At 30.0% G+C, this 12,103-nt stretch overlaps 1 protein-coding gene across 1 annotated transcript in view; it reads right to left on the bottom strand.

Moving 5' to 3' along the window:
- Positions 1–12,103, bottom strand: part of LOC118186010 (leucine-rich PPR motif-containing protein, mitochondrial-like) — a 202,506-nt gene that overhangs the window by 132,592 nt on the left and 57,811 nt on the right. The window contains exons 14-15 of the mRNA XM_085827326.1: positions 8,943–9,030; positions 1,330–1,430 (exon numbers count right to left, since the gene is read on the bottom strand). Coding sequence (XP_085683452.1) covers positions 1,330–1,430; positions 8,943–9,030 — 189 coding nt within the window. The remainder of the gene's footprint in view (positions 1–1,329; positions 1,431–8,942; positions 9,031–12,103) is intronic.

The raw sequence follows: 12,103 nt of genomic DNA, 5'->3' as shown, positions 1-12,103 counted from the left end.
ACTGCTGGTTTATTACATGCGGGACAAATGACTATTCATTTTTCAGAATCTTTTGAGGTTGTCATAAAAATATCAAACATTAATAGTGAATGGGTTTGTAATGGATTGAATGCACACAAAACCCATAATAGCTTGATAAAATTTATTTTTCCAAAAGAAACAATTTACTGTTCTGAAACTTTCAATATAAATATTTGTACACTATTCTTAATGTACAAACGGTCAGTAATTAACACTGCAAATAATTAAGAACATTAAACACAATGCAATGCAAAGAACATCCCAAGAGCAAAGCTCACACAGAGATCTCTCAATACTCCAAACTGAAAAATTGAGAATTGAAGTTCTCTTCAGTCTTACACAGTTTTCCCTTGGCCACTGGGAAATTTCGAGTACTTTCTATTTTTCAAAATTACTGGAAGACATACATGATTATAAGGGCCTATAATTGCATATAAGGACCAGATACTGAAACCAGAAATTACAATAAGTGCAGTTATACAAGATACCAGAAATTACATATAAGGGCAACCTTAAGGGATCAATTACAGTTATCCAACTACAGTACTAATTACAGTTATACAGGGACTGGACAAAATGTCACCAAGTCTGGCGACTTTTAGCAATTTTTCGATAAATTTGCTGACAAGAATTAGTCACCAAAACCATCGCCAGCTTGGCAAGATCTTGTTAATTTAGATAAATAGCCATTTACTTCAATGTTAAATAGACTTGCCCCTGTAATCTTATTTTTTGGCAGAGCTTCGTCTCTTGAAGCATTTCATGTTAATGTTGTACAAAAGATACTACAATTTTACTAATAGTTTGACTAAAATTATTTACATAAATACAAAATTCATAACAATATTGTAAAAAATACTTCAGATATATTTCTGCCAATCAGGCTTCGCATCAAAATTATGCTCTTATGACACTGATGGCATTCTTCTTTCGCAAGATTTCAGTTGTGAAACTCTTTGGAATCAATAAAATGTTAAAAACTGTGATATATTTATAATTCTATGATGTGTGTTTTACTAAAATAAAAAATAAGCTACTGAAGGTAGACAGGCATTATGAAAAATAATGCAATTTAAAAATAAGCTACTGAAGGTAGACAGGCATTATGAAAAATAATGCAATTTAATATATACAAAACAAGGAGTCACCATGTTTTGAAAGATTAATCTTCTGTTTTCGCATGAAGTTAAAAAACTGCAGACATTCTAAAATATTTCTCTTATCTTAAAATTTATGCTACAAATGTTATAAAAAAAAAGAAGTTTCTAAGAAGAAATTTGAAATTTGAAAATAATCTAAAAAGCATACCTGAAAGTACTGAGAATATTGTTTTTCTCTAAGATCGTTGAAGTGTGATAAATACTGCCGGATACTGAAGGTGGTCCTAATACCAATAGAGTGCTTTTCAACTACAAAATACACAAAATTGTCTAAAACATAATAAAAAATCAAATTTTAAAGAACAAAGAAAAAAATCCTTATTCTTTAATTCCCCTCCCCAGAAGATATATTGCATGGTTGTCTGAAAGGTTAAATTATAAATGACATTATGCTTCATAATATTTCACACAGAATTACTACACCCATTTAATTATAGAACCATATAGATTTTTTGCTTAAGATTAAAATACATTCATCAATATAATTGACACAGCATTAGTTCATTAAATGGCCATATAATTTCTTGGAATGTCATGAACCATGTTGTTGAGTTCCATATAAAGAGGATGGGAGGATATTCAACTAATGGCCAATCATGTCCACTAATTCTTGATTAATGAGAGATCAAGTGGTCTGGCTGACCAGAAAAGCATCTGTACACCCTTGAGAAGCATTTCAGCTGATATGAGTTGTATGTGGCTGGGCATTAACTTTTTGAAAATTTGCATTTTCAACACATTAATGTGATATGCAGATTCATATACATTTCTTTAATTGGAAATTAAGAACTTTTAAAGGGAAAAATTTAAGCAAATTTCTGTTTGATTGAATTTTAAATAAAAATTTAAATGTGTGAAAAAAAAGGGAAGTGTTTTATCACCAAATAGAACTGAATAAATTAAAACAAATATCTATGCAACTCCCTTGCAATATTATTTTAAGAATAAAACATAACTATGTACTATGCATCATAATTATTAAACACAATCTAATATTTAACTTAAAACAGATTTAATAAAAACAAGTTTAAGTATAAAATCAACTCCCTAAAAATTTTCAAGTAGTTAACATTAAATTAGAAACACACATTTTTGAAACATTTATATTTTATCCTTATCAATAAAGCAGGTGGGGAAAATTAAAGGAGCTATTAAAAAAAGTTTATGTTAATTATATTACATGAAATGTAATGAAAAGTGGTTGGTTGTACCTCAAGATCAATAGCGGGATTCACCTTCATTACACTGAAATAGGGAAAGGTTTTGCACCTGTTCTTTCAGTACGTGTATAAAGAATTTCAAGGAGATACTTCAGATTCTAATTTCACAAAAAGTTAAGGTAGATGGGAAAAATTTTCATGTTAAGAAAATCAATGAGAAAGTATCTGATGAACTGTGAGGTTATGCATACGATTGAGAGAGTATGACACATATGGAAGAATGACAGAAACTGGCACAGCTCTGTATGGACTTGAAGTAGCGAAAAGCATCATATCAGAAATTCGAAAATTGTTTAAAACTGTGGTGATGTATGCAAACAAACAGGTCAGGGCCAAAAAATGTGCCACTACAGGCTGGCCGCTTAAGAAAATTATTTGGCATCGATTCATAATGAAATACACAGATGACATCAACCCAGATAGCAAGACAGTTCAGTGCAGCTATAGAAACTCTATTAACAAATAAAACAAGAGTGACAAGTTGTGGAAAAGAGGACTGTATGCAAAAAATTTATAACCGATGTACCACTAAAGCATGCTGTAAAACATGCCAGTTGCAGTGGTGCAGAGATCATTGTGACTGGAGCCGAAGTCTGTTTACAGATGACTCTCATTTCTGTTTGAAACGTGATTGCAGACATGTTAGAATATGAAGGCAGTAGAATACACGTAATAAGCCTGTAAACAATTGCAAAAAGCATAAATACAAAAGCGGTGGAATCATGGTGTAACCAGGTACCATTCTGAATAGTCACATTGGCCTACACATTTTTAGCAGTGCCAGTTAATGTTAAAATATACAAACACGAGATTCATGGTCCTTATCTCAAATTGTTCAGAGGTATAATCAATAATGATTTCCTCCTAATGAATGATAATACTCATGCAAATCATGTTGCACAAAAGATCAACTAGCATGACAGCAAAGGAATCCAGTAGATGGAGCACCCTGTATATTCTCCAGATTTAAACCTGACAAAACATATATGCACTAGGAACATATATAACACTATGCACTAGGAACATATATAACACTAGGATGCCGACTTGCATTACTGCAGCCTACATCTAGCATTCTCTTGGAATTTCAAGGCATAGTTCAATAATTTTGTTACCACAAGAACTAATGGATAAGCTAACACACAGCAAAGAAAGTAGCTGTAATGAAAAGAAGTTAAGAAAGTAAGCAAAGAAAGTAGCTGTTCATTTTTAAGAGTGACCATACCAGACAACTTATGAATAATTTTTTTTCTTCCCACTTATACCTGAAGTTGTAATACCAACTCTTCCTACTTCACTTTACATTATATTTATAATGTTTATAATTATTTTTTGCAGATATAGGCTACTTTGTATTTTGAAGATATATCAAGTATGACAAAATAAAGATCTTGAGCAAATTTTAGTTTCTTAGTTACAAAATCAAAAAATATTTGTTAAAAACATCACTACTGAAATCTCAATCAAATAGCATTTGTAGTTTAGAGTAACAGACAATTTCATGTATAATTTATTACGTAGGTTTTAAAAAGATATGAGAATAACTGTATATTAAAAGATTCAACATATTTATAAAATTACAAAATATTTATGAAATTTTAACTTAAAATTTTCTGGATATTTGTGCTTATTTGTTTCCTTGCCTCTATTTATTTTTCTAGGTTCATTTACTCCAACAAACGAATCAATGTTCTCACTAGTTTTTGAACCACTGTGAATTTAATTTAGACATCAAAAAACAAAAATCAGCATTGTATTTGCAATTTTGAATGCAAATATAATGCTGCACAGTTAATTTGTTAATAGTTCCATAAACATCCATGTGAAGAAAAATTTCCTTTGCTTTATGTAATTAATTTTTTCTTCAAGCATTTTCTATACATCTTTCCAAATATAATTAAAAATTCTGATGTTATTAAAAAAAATTGTGCATCTACACTGATGTCCAAAAGTTAAGCATAATTGATGTTTATGTGAATATTTAAGGAAATCTAGGTCAGAAAGGCAGGAAATATGACATGCGAGTGTAATGCAGTTACAACGTAAGAAAACAATGCAAAAGAAAGATATTAATTACTTTTATTATCCAAAGAAACAGTTTGATAGAAAACAGCACAAACAAATAATTTATACTTTAGTAAAAAAAGTTTAAACAAAAAGGTTATTCAGCAGTTTAATAAGGTGTGTGGTCACCTCTGGTAGGCACACATGCTGCACAATGATTGCTCATATGTGCTATGAGAATGTGGAAGAGTTGTGGTCTGGAATAGTTCCAAGCATTAAGGAGAGCTCTTTTCAGTTCTGGAACGGAATTTGGTGGGCACGAAAGGCCTGTAGTTTGTCTCCTGAGCACATCATACACATGCTTAATGGGATTAAGATCAGGAGAGTGAGCGAACCACTGCATGTGTTGGATAATTTCATTTTCAAGGAAGTTGTCGAACAGGATTGCACAGTGACAAGGAGTGCAAGTGAATATGAATCCAGAACCAACAGCACCTCGAAACAGGTGAACATAAGGCTCAAGGACTTCATCTTTGTATCTTTTAGATGTAAATGTATTATGTGTCAATGTGGAGGTCTGTGTGGCCATTCAGCATTTTCACTACTCGCATCATGACCGACTCCCTTTCAAGGAAAATGATGTCTTTCCATGATGTTTTTTGGGTGAAATAAAGTTTCACGTTATCTCCATATTGCTATTTAAAAAGAATCAGAACTCACTTGGTACTTTGGGATTATCCCATCAATTCTTTTCACCAAACACAATATTATTGTTAAAAAGTAGCTTCTGCACCAATAACCGCAAATAACTGTGTAATCCTTGACAATGTGAGTTAGTTTTCTTTAGCTTGTTGAAATATACTGCTTTCTTTACTATACTGCAAAATGATTTGAATTTGGGATTTGCCTAGCACCGAAAAGAGTGCAGTGGCATATTTTCAAGAGCATGGAATCATTTCTATTAAGAAAATGTGCATTAATGGCCATGATATTGCATTATATATCAAAACTGATAAGCAATGGTGGTGCAACGTAAAGGGGTGTGATAAAAGAGTAGCTATTCAAAGAGGCACGTAGTTGGAGGGCTCAAAACTCCCATTTCTGACTGCCCTTCGGTTTATTTACTGCTGGTCACAAGAATAAGTATCAATTGAATGTGAAGAAAAAGATCTGGATTTAACAAGAAAGACAGTTGTTGATTGGAACAACTATATGAGGCAAGTGTGCACTCACAGCCTTCTACAACATGATTCAAAACAAATAGAAGGTCCGAACAAAATTGTAGAGATAGATGAGAGCTTTTTTACAAAGTGCAAAAACCAAATCGGTTGTATTCTTCCAGAACAATGGATATTTGGGGGACTCTGGAGATGTTTCGTCGTAAAGGTTCCCAATCAGAATGTAATCGAAAATAACTCTAATGGCTATAATTAGGAGCAACATTGCAGAAGAAACTACAGGTTTCTCAGACTCATGGAAAAGTTACAAAACTGACGAACTGGAAGCAGTGGGATTCCAACACTTTAAAGTGAATCACCGATATAATTTTTTGGATCCTGAAACTGGTGCACATACACAAAATATAGAATGATTGTAGGGTTTGGCAAAATGGAGAAACAAAAAACACCATGAAACTACCCAAAAACACTTGAATTCATATTTAAACGAATTTATGTTGCAGAGAGTGCACTGACTTGTTTGTTTGCACTTTAAAGCTGTCAAGATTTTTGGCCGCCAAAATGATTTATAATAATATGTATGGTTAGATTCAAGAATAATTCGATGTGTAATTATAAAAAAAAAATACAGGTTACTTTGCTTTGACTCTTTTTATTATATAATATTAAACTTATATTTTTGTTATTTTCATTTTATTATTGTTATTATTTGATAAATTTAATGTGTTTTGAATGTTTATTCTTGGAAACTGCTTTTCATTATGATGGTGCCAATTTCCTTCCTGGGATTACTGTCTTCAGATTTATATAATACCTGCAGCATCATTATTTCTTTTCTTCCACAATAAGGTACAAGAATCAAACAATGGTAAGAAGACCTGAGTTGAAATCTTTAGTCAGCATAATTGTTTGATGAAACTCCAGTCTTAAAGGCATCAACACTCTGTACTCATTCTCTAAATACAGTGATAACAAATCCTGCCCTTTTGGAAACTGTGATAATGTCTTGAATAGTAGTTGTCTGCTTATAGCATTATGACACTTCTAATTATAGCACTCACATGGTACATTTGATTAGCTGGAAATTTCAATAATTGGCATATCTGCATGCACTAGCAATTTGCATGACAGTGATTTCACATCTTTATAGGATGGCATTTTCTCAGTCAGATCAATTGAAGATTATTTAAATAGAGCAACTATTTAGATCAACAAAAAAACTCATGATAAATAACACAATTAAGATTGGGAAGTAAATTTAACATTGGCTGGGTTTTACAGATTTTTCAAATAACTGGAAAAGACACAAACATTATATTGGCCTTTTTAAACGATTAAATTCTACCCTAAATTATTTTAAATAAAATGACATAAATTTTCCCCGATTTCCATCACATATTTCTCTTTCTAAACATTTCTCACAAGCAGTCATTTCAAATTGTATTTTTTTTTTTTATTATTATTACAATTCATAAAGTGACTTATAAACCATAGATTCTATAAATGTAGTTTTTAGATGCATATTAATAACACATTTAGCATGGAGAAAAGCATGTTTATCACTTATGTCATGCAATACTGAGCAATACCATTTCAGAAAAAAATGTTCAATTTATGAACTGGCAAAACTAAGACACCCTGATCAGTCATACTAAAAAGAAATTTCCCAAATTTAAAAAACGGATAAATGTCCAAAACCTGAAATTTTTGTATAATACTCTGAAGGCAACACAAAATGATTCAGAAAGAAGACTCTGTAAAGTGATGCATGATTTGTGTCAATATGCAGTAATTGTTTTTTAAAAAATAATTTCTCTGTGAAGTTTTTAAACTATATCCAATAAAATAATGAAAATACATTGTTGCAATATCTAATATGAATGAATGATAGTAAAAATAGTGTTCAGCTATAACATTCAATTACACATTTCTTTGTTTACTTATCCCCAACAAAGTTTGTATGAAGAAACAAATAAGGGAGAAAAGTTATTTTTCTGCTTCTGAAATTTGGATTTAAAATTTTAGTCAGTTTGAAGTGCATACAATGAAACAAGATATAATTTATCATAAGAAAGGAGTTTCAAATGACAACATGCAACCTTTGAAGTAATTTTACATCTATCCCACTTTAAATTGAAAAAATAAAGTTGCAGAAAATATGTTTGTATAAGTAAAATTAAGCTAAAATCAGTAAATATGTCTTAAATATAAAAAGCTATAGTAAAAGGGTAAATATAACAGCTACAGAAAGGGTATAATGATCAAATGTTTCTAAGAATTAAACTTTACATGTCAGATAGACTACAGAAAAAAAAATTTAAGGAAAATAATGTCTTATATTTAGAATAGAGCAGTGAAGAAAAAAATTTTAAGGAGAAATAAAAAAGATATTTTTATGCTAGTGAAGACATAATAAGCTAATAAATATCAAATTATTTTGTAAGTAGTGTTATTACTTTCTCCATACATTTTACAAAATTTGTTTGCATTATTGCATTTTATACTTGAAGCATGATGTGTCTAATGAGTTTTTCTATCACTGCCATTTTCATGAAGAGGTGTTAAAGAAATAAATTAGTATCAGGATACTTGCAAGGCAGAATTTATATGAATGAAACTTTAATGCAACTGTTTTTATGCAAGCATTTCACAGCTTTTGCTATACATTCTACAAACCTCAGATAGCCCCATATAGGGGCTAAAATGAGAGCAATACTTCAAATAAGTCCTTATAATTAGAAAACGCTTCTGTGAAAATCACTTGTTTAAATACATTAGAATGTGTTTAACAAGTCCCATATAAAAAGATGGCATTAGTTACAAGGTGATCTGACCAATAAATAATAATAAAAATTATCTGCTACAAGACATTTTCATAAATATTTTATTGAATTTTCTACATTAGCTGATAATTCAAATAATATGCACTATTAAGTTGACTGCCCAAATGATCCCAACAAGATTCTCACTATTTCATCTCATGATTCAATTAAAGGAGTTTCCAAATGAAAACTATTTTTCTTGAATAAAAGCAAAAATCTAGATTACCTGAACAATCAAGAAAAACATATGGGGGGAATCTATTAGTTGCACAATTATAAAAAAACTACTGCTAAAACATATCCACATAATGCTAAACATATCTGCCACCAAAAAAAAAAAAAAAAGAAAGGAATGCAATTATGCTTTGTTATGTACGGATTTGATAAATGAAAAAAAATTAATATCATTAACATCAAAAATAAAATTAATCAATTTTTTTTAAATTCTAAATCAAACTGAGCTGCTACAAAGTCTATAATTATGTTAGCAAATATAATGCAATTAAAAATAAAAATCTACATATATTTAAATATTACTTAGATGTACAGCATAATCCAATTTTCCCTGATAGCAGTAAAACTCAAATAAGGCGTCAACAGCAGTCGACACTGGCTGTCCAGTCTCCTGAAATTTAAAAAAAAAAAACTTTTTAATCCATCTACTTATTCACAGTCTAGTCAGATAGCAAATAATATTTATTATTTTTGAAATAAAACTATAATTAGCAAAAATTAAGAAAAATTTAAAAATATGCATATTTTTTTTAATTAGAGTAAAACAAATTTTGGATTTCTTGTTAGTAATAACTTCATACTTGACTCGAAATGAACTAAATTTTAAAATAGTAGTAACACAAATCATATAGCATTCAGCACCGCTAATTATATAATCTCAACTGTACCTAAAATTTAGAATTATTTGGATAGGAATGATTAGTTAAATTAGTGTAATAAAAAAGTACTACTTGTAGTTTATTATTATAATTATTAAATAGCTTTATGAAATCCCACTACCTGGACTCATTAATATATTACAACTATTTCAGGTACTGACCACGCAAGTAGCCAGTCAATAAAATTAAAGCATGAATACTGGCTACATAATAAAAATTTTGAGAAAATACCCAACAGTATGACATAGGAAATTTCAAATTATTACACTTATTTTCTAGAGCAGGGCAAAACTACTCTTTTATGGGAATGGATCAGAATGGCTCACTCATTGAAATCAGTCAGTTCTTTTTAATGACTCACTGCTTATTAACAATACCCTTGATAAAAAAAAAATCTGGAATAATGAATACAAAGCAAGGATAGAGCGAAGAGTGGAAAGAATAAGTAGCGGGAAGAGGGCTAGTTAGCAAGGCTGGAATGTAGAGTGAAAAGAAATGATTGAGACATTTTATTAAAGTTGACTCAATCAAATGCTAATCTCTCTGAACTGATTTCTTCCAACTGTAGTTCTGAGATTCCCTAAAATCTCCTTTCTACACAGAACTAACAATAAAATTCTAGAATATAAAATTTTCAAAATCTTGGGAAATGATTAAAATTAAACTCATTTTTAACATGGTATGATAAACATTCTTTTCTCCCTAAAATGGAAATCAAACTTTACTGGCATGCTTTCATGCAAATAACTCAGTTTGTGAATGAATAACAATCTCTATTCCTGGCATGCTTCCAACAAAAGCTTTCCTGAACTGTAAAAAAAGGTTACAACACCACTTCCTGGTATGAGAATAAATTCATAAATAAAGTGAATTGGTTCTTCGAATCAGTTGCTCTTCATTTTGTTACCATAGCTGCTCTTCAACTTGTTACATTCATATTTGCTCAAAGTAGTTTTTCTCCCAATAGCAAAAATAGGAATGAAAATAAAACATACAAGCAAAGAATATTTAGCTGCTCTCCTCATTCACTATGGATGATGGGGGTAGCTTATTTTTTAATTTCAATCCCAATTTCAGACAAACTAGAGCAAGTGCTGACCATATTTCATCTTTTAATGGTTAACCTTTTCCTATGAAAGTTTCTCAGAAGAGTGTTCCTTCATCTCACAAATTTACAGTATTTTGGATCATGCATTTACTAGATCTGCTGAGAAATGAAGCAGAAGTAATATACTGTACCAAGCATAGGATATTTTACCAAAAAAATTGTGAATGTTCAAATTCTCACAAAATGAAATTATGCATAACAGGGACAGTATGATGGAAATATAACACATAAAGGCAACAACTATCACATAAAGTCTTAGCATAAGATCCATGAACTGATTCAAGGGAAGTCACTTTCATTTTAATTTGCAAAGTTTATTTGTTATATTAAAAGAAAAACAAATTATGCAGAATAAAAAGTCTGTTTGATGTGATTTTAAATGCAACTGCCAAATAATATTCACTGGAAATAAAATAAAAAAAATAATTAAAAAAAAAACTGTTTAATCAATCTGCTGATTCAGAAAATATATTTCACCCCTAAAATGATGTCAAAATACTGTTGATTATATGTGAGCACATGTGTTTAATACCTAAGTACTAATTTTTTTCAATAAACAAAGATATTTGATAGATTTCAATGCAATAAGAGTACTACAAATACTGACAGTGTTTACACATTTTTAGAACTGTTCTGAGAAAGATTTAAAAAAAAAAAAAAAAAAAAAAAATTGGCAATAGCTTATTACCTGAAATGAGAAATAACATCTGCTACTTTTATTCTTTCAAAATGCTGCACATAAACAAGCTATGGATATGTTTTTGCAATATGTGAAGAGAAATATTCGTATTCCAAAATTCGACAACATTGTGAAATGCATGGTATTACAATTTTCGAAGTACATAAGCAAAGCAAATAAGCAACATTATTAATCAAAAAGGGAAAAACCATCAATCATTATTTCTATATCGAAACAAGATCCCAAACGAATACCTGAAAAAAGTACATTCTCTTTCTAATGTTTCTAAAGTTAAATCATTGGCAACAAGAGAAATTTCACTGATGCAGAAATCAATTGCAAAGTCTTTAAATTCATCTGTAGCAACAATAAATAGAATAATAAACTAAAATTTACAACTTAAAAAATAAAAAATAATAATAAAAAAAAAAAAAAAAAAAAAAAAACATAATATTCATCAGCTTTTTCCAAAGCATGTGACTTAATATGCACAGCAATATATAGAACCCTGTATGAAAATTATTTAGCACAGAATAAATGGAAATACATTGTGACCTTTGATGAAGCATGGGTTTACCTAAATGACTGCAACAAAAAATGGTCAATTTATCGTTGAAAATGAACAAAAAATTTACGAACATGATTCCAACAAAGCAAAGAAAGTTTCAGTAAGGGGTTTATGGTTGTCACAGGATTTCGTTACCTAGAAAAATTGAAAATAGGAAGAATGGGGGGGGAAAAAAGTCTTAAAATTAACTAAAAATACTATCAAGAGAAAGTTTTACAACTCATGTTTACAGAAGAATTTTTTTTTTTTTTTTTTTTAAACCCAATGACTTTTACAGAGTAGAACTTCATCAAGACAAAGATACAAGTCATACGTCAAAAAAGTACCACTCATTTCCTTAAAAAAATTAAGAATGGTACAAGTATTGCATATATACCTTTTCAACATCTTCCTAGAAAGGCTCCTAAAAATTCCCCTACAAGGTCTCCTAACAGTCCCTAAAGGGAATTA

This window comes from Stegodyphus dumicola, chromosome 11 (assembly GCF_044657685.1).
Source record: "Stegodyphus dumicola isolate Sdum_Otavi_A_Nest chromosome 11, ASM4465768v1".
In the NCBI taxonomy this organism is placed as follows: Eukaryota; Metazoa; Arthropoda; class Arachnida; order Araneae; family Eresidae; genus Stegodyphus; species Stegodyphus dumicola.
The sequence above is the reverse complement of the archived record's forward strand: the minus strand, read 5'-3'. Positions and strand labels throughout refer to the sequence as shown.